This window comes from Urtica dioica, chromosome 12 (assembly GCF_054948205.1).
Source record: "Urtica dioica subsp. dioica isolate 48M chromosome 12, U.dioica_male_clone48M_v1_H2, whole genome shotgun sequence".
Classification (NCBI taxonomy): domain Eukaryota; kingdom Viridiplantae; phylum Streptophyta; class Magnoliopsida; order Rosales; family Urticaceae; genus Urtica; species Urtica dioica.
The window spans coordinates 11823844-11841238 of record NC_142767.1 but is presented as its reverse complement, the minus strand read 5'-3'; the positions used below and the strand labels follow the sequence as shown (position 1 = coordinate 11841238).

The following is a 17395-nucleotide window of genomic DNA, read 5'->3' as shown; positions in this document are numbered from 1 at the left end:
TACTTGTATGCTAATGAATAGCAATAAATGAGAGAATTGATTCTGATATCATCGATGAAATAAGAACAGCAGATATAATCAAAGGAAAAAAATCTTAGAGTATAAAAGGACGCTCTAATACCATGTGAAACTGGAAATATGCGATTGTAAATTGATGTGTTTATTCCATTGATTTGTTGCCATTTATATAGGCAAATATCATATACAAAACGTGGGAAATAAAAAATAATATAACAACTAATCTTCCTAATACTAAGGAAATATAACAAATAAGGGAAACAAATAAAAACCTATATACAAGCTAACTACACGCATAAGACTCGTTCAACAGGTTGTTTGTTTTTTTTTATTATATTTTATTTAAAGGAGCCGTATACTATGTATGATGTTTCTTTAACTAATAAATATCACTGCATATTGGACACAAGTTTTAAAATACCGACGGTATAGCTCGGTATACCGTCGGTATATAAGTATATAAACCGTCGGTATATAAGTATATAAGAAAATGAGAAAGTATGGTAAAAAAATCTTTATTAATTATCCACTAAATACTGATATACTGCATGGCCGGTCCAAGACTTTTAAGTCACTTAGGCAATAACTTAAGTCCCAAATTTTTTGTGGAAAAAAACATTAAATTTTAGAGAAAAAGACCTAAATTTTTTTGGAAAAAATAAGTTATTATACCTAATTTATTTTTAAAATGTGTTTATATTTTAAAGTTTTTACTCTTGTTTAATGTCACATAATAGCTTGGGCCGACCTTGATAAACTTCTGGTATTTTTTACTATTAATTGCATTTTTACCATGATCGTGGGCTATGCTTAAAATTATTACTACAAATACAATTGCATTCAAACTTTCACTTGTATACACGATCTTCTTCTTTTTTCTGCGCGCGTACATTTTTTTAAGGGCAGCTTTGCCACCAATGGAGATTGAACCCACAATCGTCAGCGTGTACTATTTTTCTGCACGCGTACATAAGTGATCGAAGTTTTTTGTGCATATGTATGTACGATTTTCATTATAGATATGATTCTTTGTTTTGCTTTTACTTTATACATAATATATATATATATGTATATTATACATATATATATATATATATATATACAAATACCAAAAAATATACATATATCTATTTATATTTATTAGACATGTTGGTATATATTATATACATTTTAAAAAATAAATATACATTATATTTATAATTATATATTTTTATAAAATATTAGTCGGTATACCCGTCGGTAAGCAATATATCAACGATATACCATCGATATTATCGGTAGTCAGTATGTATATTTTTATAAGATAATATATTTCGATGAAATATTTTTTTGGACAAAAGAATATTACGTAAACGCTTACTCGAAATCTCATTTATCATATTCCAGTCGGTAATCGATATATCAGTTAAATCATAACTTTGGTATCGATATCGGTATCGGTACTTTAATCATTGATTGAACATGAGAAATAGTCTAAACTTGGGCTAACTAGTGGAAGAATGGAAATTCAATTTCCATTAAGTCGAAATTCTACTTCTTGTGGGAAAGAAGGTTTTCGGCCATTATAGAATGGAATTTTGACTCAATGGAAGTAGAATCTTCCCTCCAGTTTGTTTCGACTATTCACAAAATAAAAAAAATATCTAAACTTAAAATATATCTTATATTATCAAAATTTTATTTTTGTTTTTTATGACTAGTATAAGTAGGTATTGAAAATTCCACTTTCGTGAACAACCAGAATATAATTTTTAGTTCCGTGAACAGTGTCGGAGTGGAAGAAATTCTCGGCTTGTATCATTCTAATTACTTAGGTTTCGAAATACACAAAAGCCAATAGCAAACGCCTATCTTTAGAATCATACAGTCATGGAGGTTTAGATGATTTTTAGTATGAATTTTTAATCATACATCTATAACGCATATCGTTATACACGAGTAGGTGAGCTAGATCACATCATCATCAAGTGTGCAATAGCTCTCTTCGAAGTAAGACCGGTCAAATTCATCATAGCAGCCTGAGTCATCTTGATAATAAAGATCAATCTTATGCATTTGAGATTGATGTGTTTGAAGGTTTGAGCGCCGTAAAGCCTGATAAGCACCTTCAAAGTGCACATTAAATCTGTGAAAACAGTTTATAGCAGAGTGATTTGGTCTATTGACGTACAACTCTTCCTCTGTTTTGACCTGTGAAGCCACGTCCACGACCTCCTCGATTGTTGTTGTAGTTTCCACCTCTTTGTGGTCTTCTGCGACCTCCTCGATTGTTTAAATTTCCCTTGTAACCTCTTCCAAAACCTCCACAACTGGATCCTTGATAAGTATAGTTTGCATACATGACTCCATCATAATTGACAGTTGAACTCATTGCTTCGAGCCTCATCTTTTGAGATTGGAGCATGAATTGTACTTCTTGTAGATTTACATGATCGTGTGCCTTGTGGTTAGATTGATAACAACACTCTCATACTCAGATCTGAGACCTCCGAGTAGATAGAGAATGAGTTCATCATTTCTGATCGTTTGACCTGATGAATTATGATTATCGGGTAGACTTTTCATCTTGAGAATATAGTCTTCAATAGAATGACTTCCTTTCTTTGTAGTTTGTAACAAAAGATTCAAGTGCAGTGCTCTAGCTTTTGACCGAGTAGAATTCAATCTCGTAAGAGTAAACTAGACTTCGGACCCAGTTCTACAACGATTCACATTGCCTAGATCGACTTGTTGTTACGTTATGTTGGCTTTATTTTTTAGTGCAAGTTTTTTGGAAAGATGTCGCTCTTCATGCTCCAGCTTCTGGTGAGACATCTTTCCTCCTGTGCGCAGACAGTATTTCGGGCAAGTTTCCATTACTGCCAGATTGCCTCGCTGGTGACTTTATTGTGCGATATTCGTGTGAGGATGGGTAAGGAAACCCTAGATACACTTACAGGCCTGTACAACTGCTATAAAAGCCATGCGCTTCCTCCTTAGCAGCCTCGACGCTTTTGATAAAATACTTAGAGCTCATAGACGTGCAAGACCGGCGGATTGAGAGGCTTTGTGTTTTGTTAAGAGCGGTGTATTCTCTCCAACACTATTCTAGAAAGATTGAGTGTTTGAGCGATTTGGGTTCTGTGTCTACGTGATTGAAGACTCACGTGCGCTTGAAGATTGAAGACTTCCGAGCATAGGCGGTTGCTCGAAGAGTGGAATTGAGGAGGATCTCAAATTCAGGGGGAGTCCCTGGTCTAGGTATTCACTTGTGGTAATAGTTACTAGGGCTTTGATTTTGTGTTGTAATCATATAAGACATTGCTTGTACTATTGACTACTGTATAGTGAAATCCTTTCCACTGGCCGAGCACCCCCAGACGTAGGTGTATTACACCGAACTGGGTAACCATATTGTGTGTCTATTTCTTATCGCACTTTTGTTGTTTATCTATTATCTGTGTTCAAGCAAGTAGTCGGACACATTATCAACACTTTGTGTGCGACATCTTGTCTTTGCGACTAATCAGAATTACAATTGGTATCAGAGCAGGCACCTAGATCATTTGGTGGTTTCCTGGGTATTTTTTTTTTTCTGATTACCAGATATGGATAGTTCCAGAGAGGGAGGCTCGGTCAATCGTCCTCCAGTACTTGATGGAACTAACTATGGTTACTGGAAAGCCCGCATGAGCGCCTTTATGAAATCCCTTGACAGCAGAACTTGGAAGGCAGTGATACATGGTTGGGAAGCCCCAATTTCTGTTGATGATAAAGGAGCTTCTACATGTCCCAAACCCGAGAAGGACTGAAGTCCTACTGAAGATGAGGCAGCTCTGGGTAACTCTCGCGCACTCAATGCCATATTTAACAGGGTTGATAAAAATATTTTCAGGCTTATAAATACCTGCACGAGCGCCAAAGAAGCTTGGGAAATTCTTGTTGTCGCCTATGAGGGAACCACTAAAGTCCGTGAGTAGAAGCTGCAATATTTTACTACATACTTTGAAGCTCTCACAATGCTTGAAGATTAATCTGTTGCAAACTTCAATGTGCGTATTCGAGACCTTGCCAACGAATCCTACTATCTCGGCAAACCCATGACCGATGAAGATCTCGTTAGGAAAACTCTGGGAGCTTTAAGCCCAAGATTCAAAATGAAGATCACGGCGATAGAAGAAGTCCATGACCTTAAAACTCTGAAGTTTGATGAACTCATGGGATCTCTCATGACCTTTGAGCTCTCACTTCCCAAGATGGAGAAGAAACACAAAGGAGTGGCGCTCAAAAGCTCTATTCATGATCAGAAGGAGAGCAGGTATAGTTGGATTCTAATAATGAAATTGATGATACTATAGCTATGCTGGCCAAAAATTATAGCAGGGTTATGAAGAGATTCAATCAGATGACTGGGAAGAATGTCTCCCAAGATGTCAAAGACAACTTTCAGCAAAGATTCCAGAAGAATGCTAACCCTCACAGAAACAGAAGAAGTGGTGAACGCTCTGGAAAAGGCAAAGGCATTCAGTGCCATGAATGTGAAGGCTTTGGGCATATTCAGAAAGAGTGTCCCAACTTCCTCAAAAAGCAGAAAAATGGATACAACGCCACTCTATCTGATGAGCAAGAAAAAGATAGCGACTTCGACCAGATAAGCAACTTTGTGGCCTTCACAGCCTCTATTCCCACTCATAACCTTGAATCTATTGATGAATTTACTGAATCCTCACAGAGACTTATTATAGATGAGCAACTATCTGATGACGCTATGAATGATGCGTATAATATTTTACACACTAAATGGGTTGAAGAGTCTCTGGTTCTTGACAAGCAGAGTGCACTTATTCTCACTCTAACTGAAAACAAGGCAAGGCTCTTAGAAACCATTGTTGATCTAAAACGGAAAGTCAGCCGCCTAAATGGAAAGCTGGACTAGATGACTAAATCCTTCAGAATGTTGAACTCTAGCACCGACAGCCTTGACAAAATCCTAACCATCGGAAAACCTGCAAAGAACATGAATGGGCTTGGATATACTCATGGTGCTTCCACATCTCAAACTACCTTTGTTCCCCAAAAGCCAGATGGCCAGATGTCGCGAAACATGTCTCAAACATCTGGCGATGACAAGTTTCAGAATCAACATCAGCGGCATCCTTCTGGACCAACCAGGTCTCTTATCAACAGACCTCATTGGGTCTGCCATCATTGTGGTCGAAGGGGTCATATTCGGCCTTTCTGCTATCGCCTATATGGGAGGAATCTTCATCAGCATCAATCCACTTACAGGCATGCTCTTCCTCGCCGTCAACCTTCTTCACGGTTGGAATGGAGAGTGAAAGACACATCCTATCGTGCCAATATCGCGTACACTTCGCTGAGTGCTTCCACCGGTAGCGACTGGTATTTTGACAGTGGTTGCTCTCGCCACATGACAGGTGATCATGCTTTCCTGACCAACGTAAAACCGTACTCTAATTGTCATGTTACCTTCGGCGATGGAGTTAAAGCCAAGATTATAGGTAAAGGTCAGCTAAATTATCCTGGTATGTCTTGTTTGAATTTACGCGTCAATTTTACTAGATTACTCTAATTGTCAGGTAAACCTTACTGCTAATCTTATCAGTATCAGTCAACTGTGTGATTTGAATTTGCGCGTCAATTTTACTCGTGATAAGTGTGTTGTGATAAATGAGAAACATGATGAACTTATGAAAGGAATCAGATCTCGTGAAAACTGCTATATGTGGTCTCCCGCCTCAAACGCTCAGGTCAACAAATGCCTTGTGACCAAGGTAGACGAAGTCAAGCTATGGCATCAAAAGCTTGGTCACTTGAATCTTAGGAGCATGCAGAAAATTGTATCTGAGAAGGCCATTGTCGGTGTCTCTGATCTAAAGATTGTTGAAGGAAGAATCTGTGGTGAGTGTCAAATTGGAAAACAAGTCAAGAAGTCACACAAGATGGTGCAACATTCTACCACATCACGTGTTCTGGAACTTCTTCACATGGATCTGATGGGGCCAATGCAGGTTAAGAGTCTTGGAGGGAAGAGATACGTGTTTGTGTGTATGGATGACTTCTGAAAGTATACTTGGGTTGATTTTATCCGTGAGAAATCTGACACTTTTGCTGTTTTTGAAGCTTTGTGCAAGAAAGTTCAGAGAGAAAAGGGTGAAAGCATTGGCAAAGTGATCAGAATCCGGAATGGTCATGGGAGGGAATTTGAGAATATAAGCTTTACCAAGTTCTGTACTACAGAAGGAATAGCCCATGAATTCTCTACCCCCATCATACCACAACAAAATGAGATTGTGGAAAGGAAAAATCGAATCCTTCAAGAAATGGCTAGAGTAATGATGCTGGCCAAAGACATTCCACCTCACTTTTTGGGCCGAAGCTCTCAACACGGCTTGTCATATTCATAATAGAGTTACTATTCGCCCAGGTACTGCTATCACTCACTATGAAATATGGAGGGGGAGAAAGTCCAATGTGAAGTACTTCCATGTCTTTGGCTCTGTATGTTATATTCTTGCTGACATGGATCCCTGACGCAAGTTTGATCCTAAAAGTGATGAAGGTATCTTTCTTGGGTACTCTAGAAACAGTCGGGCCTATCGCGTCTTTAATAAACGCACTAAGTCTATGATGGAATCCATAAATGTGGTGGTTAATGATGATCATGTTGTTTCTAAAAGTACTAATGATGAAGATGAAGTATTTCCTAGTAACACAGATGTCAGGACAGATGCTGAGAACATTGTGGACGACGTTTCCTCCGGGAGCCTTAATGTCATGACAGATGCTGGTGACAAAGAGGATGACATCATTCCTGATGAAGAGTCTTTCCCTGTTCCTGAACAAAGAGGTCCTTCCAGAAGAATTCAGAAAAATCACCCTACTCATGAGGTGATTGGTGAGATTGGTGAAGGAATGCGCACTCGCCCAAAAGCACCTTTAAATTATCGGGAGATGATTGGTAATCTCTGTTTTGTCTCTAAGATTGAACCTAAGAATGTAAATGAGGCTATTGATGATGAATACTGGATTAGTGCTATGCAAGAGGAACTTGTTCAGTTTGAAAGAAATGAAGTCTGGGAGTTAGTTCCTAAACCCGACAATGTTAATGTTATTGGAACTAAGTGGATTTTTAAAAATAAATCTGATGAGCATGACAATATAACTCGAAACAAAGCTAGACTTGTGGCACAGGGTTATACGCAGGTGGAAGGTGTGGAATTTGATGAAACCTTTGCCCATGTTGCTCGTCTTGAAGCCATTAGACTCTTGCTTGGCATCTCATGTCATCTTCATTTCAAACTTTTCCAGATAGACGTTAAAAGTGCTTTCCTCAACGGATACTTGAATGAGGAAGTTCCTAAAGGCTTTGTAGATCCCAGCTCACCCCAACATGTCTACAAGCTTAAAAAGCCTCTCTACGGCCTTAAGCAGGCACCTCGGGCATGGTATGAAAGACTAACTCAGTTTCTTGTGCAGAATGGATATACCAGAGATGGAGTTGATAAAACCTTGTTCATAAAGAATGAGGATGGCAACCTCATGATTGCTCAAATCTATGTTGACGATATTGTCTTTGGAGGAAGGGTCGAACAAGATGGTGGACCTTTTTGTACGACAAATGCAGTCTGAATTCGAAATGAGTATGGTTGGTGAGCTTAATTTTTTCCTGGGCTTTCAGATCAGGCAAATGAATGATGGAATTTTTATCTCCCAAAGTAAATACGCTAAAAACATTGTGAAAAAATTTGGCTTGGAAAAGTCTTCTCACAAGCGAACCCCCGCCGCTACTCATGTTAAACTCACTAAAGATGAGCTTGGTGAAATTGTTGATCAAAGCCTTTACAGGAGTATCATTGTTAGTCTTCTCTACCTTACTGCCAGTCGACCAGACATAGCCTACTCAGTCGGTGTGTGTGCAAGGTATCAAGCTAGCCATCTGTCTCAAGCCAAGCGAATTGTAAGGTACATCTCGGGAACTGCTGAATTTGGTCTTTTATATACACATGATACCTCCTCTACGCTTGTGGGATACTGTGATGCTGACTGGGCAGGCAGCATGATTGATAGAAGAAGCACTTCTGGTGGATGTTTTTATCTAGGAAACAATCTTATCTCATGGTTTAGCGAGAAGCAAAACTGCATCTCCTTATCCACAGCTGAGTCTGAATACATTGCAGCCGGGAGCAGTTGCACTCAGCTTCTCTGGATGAAACAGATGCTTGCTGAATATGGTGTCGGACAAGATGTCATGACATTATTCTGCGACAATATCAGTGCCATCAACATTTCAAAGAATCCAGTTCAACATAGTAAGACTAAGCACATTGAAATCAGGCATCATTTCATTCGAGATCTTGTGGAAGATAAAAAGATCAAACTCGAATATATTCACACCGAAAAACAGCTCGCAGACATTTTTACAAAGGCCTTGGATACCAACCGGTTTGAAAGTCTCAGATCCTCCCTAGGATTGTGTGTGATTGAAAAATAGCAATTATTGAGATGTGTTTGTTCATGGGCCCATGTTTCTGGTTGGCCCATTCGACTGTGTTGCCGGGCTAAAATGCCACATATTCTGTTTTTGGGCTTGAGATGGACCAAAGCCCATTCTATGTCACGACGTCGTGTTGATTCATGCCAGTTTTTCAAACATGCAGACGGTTTCATTTTCGAGAAATACTGGGAAGTTACCTTTTGTTCTACACTCACTATTTTTCTTGTTTCATCCCCCTTCCTTCCCAAAATTTCCCTAATTTGTATAATCACCTTTCTTGACGGTTATTATTGTGGTAGTTATCTTGGAACTCTTTTCACAATGGTGGGAACAAGAAGCGGAATTAGCACCGCTGACTCATCCAATCAAGAGAAGACAAAGATAAGGACGAAGGATGTCAAGAAGAAGGGGCCGGGGCAGGAGAGCAACAAACATGGTGTCCGGGTTCGTGGAATGCGACCCAGTAATCGCGACGATGCTCAGGCCGGAGGTGCCATTGCTGGGTCATCTGTTCCTCCTGAAAACCCTTCTCTCTCCGCTGTCAGAAAAGCTATGATCAATAAATCCTCCCTCACCATCACCGACATTACTGGAGAAGTCAGTTCCAGTAGCGCTTCTGAAGAAAGAGAAGAGGTTGATGTCACTGCCATGGAAGAAATCATCACCAGCGGTTCTCCTCTTGAAAGCCCCCACAGAGTGGTATAAGGTAATCCTGAAACTTTCATTCCTCCTTAAGAGAACCCTAGGGATAGTGATGTTTTGGAATCTCTCCTTGAGGATCATGAACCCCATCATGTTGACGTTATTGGAGGGATCTTGGGGTTAAGTAAAGATGTTACGAATGATGTCTCGACATCCTCTGCTCAGATACGTGAGGACAAGATTGATGAAAGACAGGATGTTGGTGAGGCCATTCTTGCCTCTCTGAAGGAGAAAATCCAGCAAGACGATGACACTTGTATTGCCACTCTTCTGTCTGAGAAGAGAAAGAAGAAGAGAAAGATGCTAGATGAAAGTATGCCTGACATTCCTGTTCCGGAGAAGGAAAAGAAGAAGAAGAAGAAGAAGAAGAAGGTTAAGGTCGGCCTGGTTAAGAAAAGAGGGAAAAGGCATGTTGTGGCTCCTATGACTGTTTCTGACGAGCCCACTAAGGCGGAAGAAGAGGAACCTGTTGTATCTCTTGGGATTGGAAACAAGAGATCTGTAGGAGGTCAAAAGCTTCCAAAGAATGTCTCTGCTGCTCCCATGGACAATGTCTCTTTTCATAAGGAAGACGGTGTTCTCAAGTGGAGATTTGTGTATCACCGAGCCATCTTTCCTGAGAAGGAATTGTCTGCTGAGACTCTGAAGATCGATGTCATCATGGAACTTCTGTACGATGCTGAGATGCTCAAGACTGTCACCAACATAGGTGTCTACTACCCTACTCTGGTGAATGAGTTTATCGTCAATCTCTCTTCTTCCTTTGATGTCCCTAATGATGCTGAATTCAGGAAGGTCTATGTCAGAGGACACTGCTTTGAGATATCCCCAGATGTTATCAATGATTTTCTTGGCCGAGGGAAGATTATCACTGCTGGTCGTGTTCCTTCTCTGGACGTCATTGCAAGAGAGATCACTGGTGATGAGACCAAAGTTTGGTCGTCCAAGGGAACTCTACCTTCTTCTGATCTCACTGCCAAGTACTCGGTCCTCTGTCGCATCGGCATCGCTAACTGGGCCCCCTCTTCTCATGGGTCTAGTATCAAGGCTGAACTGGCTTGTCTGATCTACCAAATAGGTACTCGTTCCTGGTGAATTTGTCTTTGATCACCTGGTAAAACATGTCAAATCCTTTGCTGTGAAGCTTCCCATTGGCTTTCCTTCCATCATCACTAGCATTCAACTTAAGCAAAACAAGAATATTCTGCGTAGCACGGATGTGGCAGGAAAAAGACCTGGAGTTCTTAACGTCATTCACAAGCTCTTTGAAGGGAAACATGCTCGTGATCTTGTCAGACCTTCGGTTGCGACATCTGTCGCCTCTGGGAGCACTCTGAAATTGGGTTCAGTTTCTGAAGAGGTTCAAAGGAATGTTCTAAAAGAGCTCATTGAGGAGATTGAAATCCTCAAAAAGACTATCGAGACTCTCTCTTGCAGGAAGTCCAAATGTGAAGCTCTTATTCGTAATTTAACTGCTCCTCCAGGTGATGTCGGTGCTACCACTACTCAGTCTGGTTAAACTGATGATGCTGAGGATTCTGAGGATGCTGAGGATTCTGACAACGATGAAGGGAACGATAACAGTGCCTCGGATGACGTTGGTGATAAGAATGATGGTGACTCGGCCTAAAACTACAGCCCTCTAGTTTCTCTTGTGTGTGGTCTGTATCTTTTTGAACCTTTGGTGCTTGATGTTGATGTGTGTGTTGGTTGAAACTCTTTTATAGTCCCTCTCCGAATGGTTTGTGTTTGTTATGACTCAAGACTTTTGTTGTTTGTTATGTGTGTTCTGCTGTTTGCTTCAGTTCTCACCCTTTTTCAGGCTGTGTTTTTCCTCCCTCTGTCTTGATCGATCCTTGCCTTTGGTATGTTTTTGAGGCAATCAGGGGGAGAGGCGTCATGCGGTCATTTATTTTGACTCTCTTCTCTGGTCATGACGCTCGTATGAGAACTGTTCCTGGAAGTGCTTGCCTAAAAAATAGCCAAAGGGGGAGATTGTTACTATGTTATATGTTGGCTTTATTTTTTAGTGCAAGTTGTTTGGAAAGATGTCGGTCTTCATGCTCCAGCTTCTGGTGAGACATCTTTCCTCCTGTGCGCAGACAGTATTTCGGGCAAGTTTCCAGTACTGCCAGATTGCCTCGCTGGTGACTTTATTGCGCAATATTCGTGTGAGGATGGGTAAGGAAACCCTAGATACAATTCCAGGCCTGTACAGCTGCTATAAAAGTCATGCGCTTCCCCATTAGCAGCCTCGACGCTTTTGATAAAATACTTAGAGCTCCTAGACGTGCAAGACCGGCGGATTGGGAGGAATTGTGTTTTGTTAATAGCGGTGTATTCTCTCCAACACTATTCCAGAAAGATTGAGTGTTTAAACGATTTGGGTTCTGTGTCTACGTGATTGAAGACTCACGTGCGTTTGAAGATTGAAGACTTCCAAGCATAGGCGGTTGCTCGAAGAGTGGAATTGAGGAAGATCTCAAATTCAGGGGGAATCCCTGGTCTAGGTATTCACTTGTGGTAATAGTTACTAGGGCTTTGATTTTGTGTTGTAATCATATAAGACCTTGCTTGTACTATTGACTACTGTATAGTGAAATCATTTCCACTGGCAGAGTGCCCGTAGACGTAGGTGTATTGCACCGAACTGGGTAACCATATTGTGTGTCTCTTTCTTATTGCACTTTTGTTGTTTATCCATTATCTGTGTTCAAGCAAGTAGTCGGATACATTGTCAACGCTTTGTGTGCGACATCTTGTCTTTGTGACTAATCAGAATTACACGACTCTAAAATGGAAATGAACAACAGCCAATAGCCAGCTTAGCAAGAACTGATCATAACTCAACCAAATCTAAAACTCTTGATTTCGTCTTCGCACCGGAGGTAGATTCAGATATGGCCGAGTCTCGATGAGATGAGCTGGTATTTGTTGTTCCTTCAAGGATCGAGTCGAATCTATGAGCTCTGACCATTGGAAGAAATTGTGATCTCTAAAGCACATGATTGTTTTGATCCAAGCGCATCCGAAGTGGATTCAAGTGCGTAGAAAAGTTAGGAGCATTCTGAAACATCGGATCTCCTTGGACTAATGGCTGAGCCGCCATTTGTTGAATTGAGCTTGACTACCTATAGCTCTGATATGAGGTTCTATCTTAAAACCAATTGGCAATGAGAAAAGTTACTAATGATATTTATAAACACTTGTTAATTCTCAATGTGAGATTTTTAACATACCCCCTCAAGATGGCGGTTCTTTGTGTTCGCTCATCTTAGACTGAATCTCAATGATTAGATCGAATATCCGTTTGAGAATTTATTAGGCTGTGATACTATATGCTAGAGAACAAAGTAGAGAACTGAGAGACATCGAAGATGAAGATTTTAATGAAGATTGTATTAAAAATCCTAAAGAATGAATGTAGCGTACATACACTTTTTTACCAATCACAGCATAACGCTAACAACCAACACTTTAACACTTTCACATACTTCATCAACGGCAAAAAAATTTAACGTTGTTCACCATTGGAGATAATAATAAACATGTGACTTTTAGCTTGTGTCAAGTAATTTACTATTTTGTTAATAATTGTTAGTATATATAGGTAAACAAATCGGACTGATATAGAACTTTTTTGTTTATAATGGCTAATACATGTTTGAGTCTAATTTAAAAAACAAAAAATTAGAAAAATAGCCAACTTAAACGTTTGATATTGCTAAATAGCCAAGGTTTGGTAAATATTAGGTAAATAGCCATAAATAATGACGTGACTTAATATGGCATTGAATATTTACTTAATATTTATATTTGTAAATATATAAAATTGGTTATTTACCTAATATTTACCAAACCTTGACTATTTAACAATTGTCAACGTTTAAATTGGCTATTTTGCTAAATTACCTTTTAAAAAAACTCAAGACAAGACTACCCATAGAAACAACCTTTTATCTTAAAAAGGCACACCAAGAGAGCAAATCACCTTCTAGCTCTATAATAAATACACCCACACAAATAATTACTCTCGTGAAAATATAAGGAAAATAAGGAATTCAAATATGCTAATAATAGGTTGCGAACTAGCGGAACAGTAAAGGTTTGAGAGCGGAGACAAAGTTGTGGAGTGGTGAGCTGATCTCATTATTGGGATCGGAGGCGACGATTCCATCGTTTCCGGCGAGGAGGCGGTACTTGTCGCGGCGCGTGAGGCTGGTGGGTTCGAAGCCGAGAGTGGCGGCGAGGATCCTCTGGACGTGGTTAGCGACGTCCTGCGGGGAGTGGCCGCCGGAGCAAGTGGCGTGACGGGGAAGCTGGCTCAAGAAAGTGACCTCGTAGACGGGCCTGGGGTTCATGAGGAAGAAGACCGGGTCGAGCCCCTTCCAGCCGCGAGCCGTGGTGGCGTGGAAGAAGACGCCGCCGCCGGCCCTGTAGTTCATGGCCACGGGGACGATCCGGTCCGTGAGCTCCGCGAAGAGCGCCGAGAAGCGGAGCAGGAAGGGCTCGCGGCACGTGGTCCCCTCGGGGCACACCGCGAGGTCCCCTCTCGAGAGCTCGGACTTGATGCGCTCGGCGTCGGCGGAGCGGCGGCGCGTGAGGCGCACGGTGGGGATCGGGGAGAGGATCTCGGAGAGGCGGGAGATGGAGTAGGTCAGGGCGGGGACGCGGCGGCCGAGGGCGGTGGAGAGGACCACCGGGTCCATCAGGGTGCGGTGGGTGCACACGAACAGGACTCCTTCTTTTCCCGCCGGAGGTGGGTTTCCGCGGATGATGACTCTGCCGCCGAGCAGCTTGGAGGCCAGCGGGACCGCCCGCATCGGGAGGAGCAACCCCGTCGCCATGCGGATGGCTGCCAGCACGATGCCCAACGGGATCCACACCAGGACCAGCAGCGCCGCCGCCGCCGTCGGCCGTTTCACCAGCCGGCCGTCGTGGAATATCACCGGGAGAGGCCGGATTATGTCCTCGTCGTCGGTTTCCTGCGGGGATGCCGTGAACGGCGGGCTTACTTGTTCCTGTTTTTTTTTTTTTTTTAGTATATGTACATATCAGTTAGTTAGGGCGTTCATAGTTATCGAATAATTTCGTTTTTCGTTGCATGTAACTGTTGATGGGAGACCATGAACAGATATCGAATTATTATATATTTATTTATTTATTAAGGAGAAGTGATATATGTTCAAACATTTGGAAAATTTAATTTATGTAAAGTGCGCCATATTGCGTGTAGTATATCAATTATTTGAAATAAAATATGAAATAATTTTATTGACCTTTCCTTTTCCCGGAAGCTCAGATTTTGATCCGACTTATGGTTACCGACAAGCATGTAAAGTAGGGTTTCGCTCTAGCGTGTCGCATTCTCATCTTTTTTTTTTATACAGCAATTTTCATATATGGTAATCAACAAAAATAAATTATATGCAAATAACTAGAACAAGCTAGCATATATGTATATATGTAAAAGTAATCATTTCTATCCTAATCATTGTAACTAATAAACACGTACAGGACTGAACACGTATATCTTTGTTTAATTACGCAAAGTGAATGGATATGTAACAATCAGCGTGTATAGACAATATACATACTGAAAACGAATCAAACAAATATAATCGTAAATCAAGTGTGGAAGCCAATAATTCTCACCTTACAAAGGGACAAAAAAGAAGCCCTATGTCCCATTCCAAGTTGAGGCGGAGCAGCGTCAAAAAACGCTCTAGTCACGCCACCGCGCCGAAGGAACCCGGTGGCGAACCCAAACCGGCGGTTGACTCCGATCTCCGGGCCCACCACCACGTCAGCCCTAAGATGCTCTTTGGCGAACCTCTGGACGAAAACCCTGGGCATCTGGGTGACGACGATCCGCCGGCCATGGCGGCTGAAGCGCCGCCACGCGGCCACGTCGAGGTCGTCCATGAAGAACTTCGGAAGCACGGCCCTCGCGGCGGCCTCGATCTCGGCCTCGGGGACGCCGGCCGTGGCCACGAAGGCCGACAAGCCGAGCCCAAGCCCGCCCAGCCCGGCCCACCCGAGGAGCTTGATCGCGGGCCACATCGCCAGCAAGGCAGCGAACCGGACCAGCCCCGAGGCCTCGAAAGCGACGAGCATGAAGTACGCAAACGGGTCCGGGTCTTTCAGCAGAGTGCCTTCCAACTCCGAAACAACCGTCGACGAATACGAAGACATTGTATGAATTAGGGTTCAAGCGTGTGTGTGTGTGTGTGTGTGTGTGTTTTTTTTTTTTGTGGTATGACTAAACGTTTATATGGCTATATACCAGGGTTTGTTGGTCTACTTGAGGTTTTCAGCAGATAAACAGTTTGCAACAACTTTATACTTTAATTGCATATATTGATACGGTTTATATATATGTTATTTGACCTATGTTAGTCATTCGGTGGATGTATCTACAAAAGAAGAAATATGGATTATACGCCACGTTAATGCGCAAATATTTGATTACTTAACTCACCAACTCTGGGGGCTAAAAATGTTTTATCCTTTTTGGTTTCGTGTCAAGGTAAATAATAATATACACAGACAGCTAATCAATTATATATGTATATATAAAATCTCACGTGGCACGCGTAAGCAACTGACTATTTTTTTTTTTTTTTTTCTGCAAGACTGTTGCTGTTTGTGCAGCAATTGACCAGTCGAACAATTTACATGTGTGCATATCTTTCGAGATAATTATTTTGACTATATAGTTGACCCTGTTGGAAGGTATTTCTTTAATTAATGTAATTCACATAATCAGATCTTATCTTATTTGTCTTTTCATGTATTCTGGATCTTCCTCATCAAGTATAAAATTTGAATGCTCACCAGCTATATTTTCTTTGCAGCCTCTAAATATATTGCATTTAGACTTCCGTACTTTTATATGAGGAAGAAAGTCTAACAAAATCTTTTAAAAAGGAAGAGTTTCGAATGGTACAATATAATTAATATTAGTAATGATATTAAAGAATATTTCTAAAAATTGTGGGAGAAAATAGACGTCTTTCGCTGAAACACAAAAGAGACAAGTAATAATTTCTCTTAACCAAAATGCTAGAAATGTTTAATTCATTTAAAACTAATTACATCAAACATTTTTTTTTCAAAAAATTAGCAAAATAGTCAACTTAAACATTCGAGTTTAGCAAAATGACCAACATTTTGTAAATCTTAGGTAAGTAGCCACTACATTTTATTTACAAGTGTATTTTTACAAAAATACCCATAAATAAGTTCAAATTTTTTTTGGGTATTTATGGGTATTTTTGTAAATATACTCTTGTAAATAAGCGTAAATAAAATGCAGTGGCTATTTACTTAAAATTTACGAAACGTTGGCTATTTTGTAAAAACAAACGTTTAGGTTGATTATTTTACAAAAACAAACGTTTAAGTTGACTATATACATAATGGACCCTATTTTTTTTTTTTTACTTCAAGCCCGAACATGAGGAGTTAGGGGCCAATTTAGGACTAAGCCTTCGACTCACTCTTGAGAGGAGAGCAAGGCTTAATAAAGGCTAAGCCCAGCCTAAAAAAGTCCTACTCAAAATCCTTTTAATAATTATAATTATTTTAAATTAAAAATGATGAATTTAAAAAAAAATCATATTTTTAATTAAAAATAATGAATTTTAATTTTAATGTAAGTGTGAGAAAGATTTTTCCCATAAAAAAAATTGCTATATAATACATATATATATATATATATGTAATTTTAATTAAAGGATATTTTAAATTTCAGAATGGTGTTGCCTGAACTTAAGTTAAGCTCGGGTAAGTCTTAAACTATGCACTTGAGGGCTGGGTTTGGGTGCCTATGTCTCAGGCCTCAACTCGGACCCTCTTGTCTAATTTGGACCAAAGGCCCAACTCGGATCCTCGTGCCTAATTTGGAGGTCCTTTTTTTTATAAGTTCTAACGGAGAGAGGTAATTGATGTAGCTAATTATTAGGGATAATACCACTTTTTGTTAGAAAACTATATAAACTTATAGTAGGATATAGTATCAAATCAGTGTTCGCTAAACATGTTTTTCAAATATTCTTCCATGAAAAGAATTTATTCAATAATCTTCCATGATAACGAAAAATACTAAGAATAAAATGGGTGGTTCTGTTAACATATGAAAAATATATAACCCTTCTGACACATGTATTCAATAGT

At 40.3% G+C, this 17395-nt stretch overlaps 1 protein-coding gene across 1 annotated transcript; it reads right to left on the bottom strand.

Annotated features, from left to right (window-relative positions):
• Positions 1-13002: 13002 nt before the first annotated feature.
• On the bottom strand, positions 13003-15418 carry LOC149379143 (glycerol-3-phosphate acyltransferase 5-like). The gene is made up of 2 exons (XM_089603636.1): positions 14873-15418; positions 13003-14238 (listed from the first exon to the last, which is right to left on the bottom strand). The coding sequence occupies exons 1-2, from the start codon at positions 15410-15412 to the stop codon at positions 13306-13308; spliced, it is 1473 nt and encodes a 490-aa protein (XP_089459762.1). The 5' UTR covers positions 15413-15418; the 3' UTR covers positions 13003-13305.
• Between the last annotated feature and the right edge of the window lie 1977 nt (positions 15419-17395).

What these genes read in the sequence shown, in the direction of transcription:
- LOC149379143 (XM_089603636.1), bottom strand. Translation starts at nt 15,412, where the DNA reads ATGTCTTCGTATTCGTCGACGGTTGTTTCGGAGTTGGAAGGCACTCTG. An exon ending in CTTTTTTGTCCCTTTGTAAG is followed by an intron (nt 14,239 to 14,872) that starts GTGAGAATTATT and finishes AAAAAAAAACAG; the next exon opens with GAACAAGTAAGCCCGCCGTT.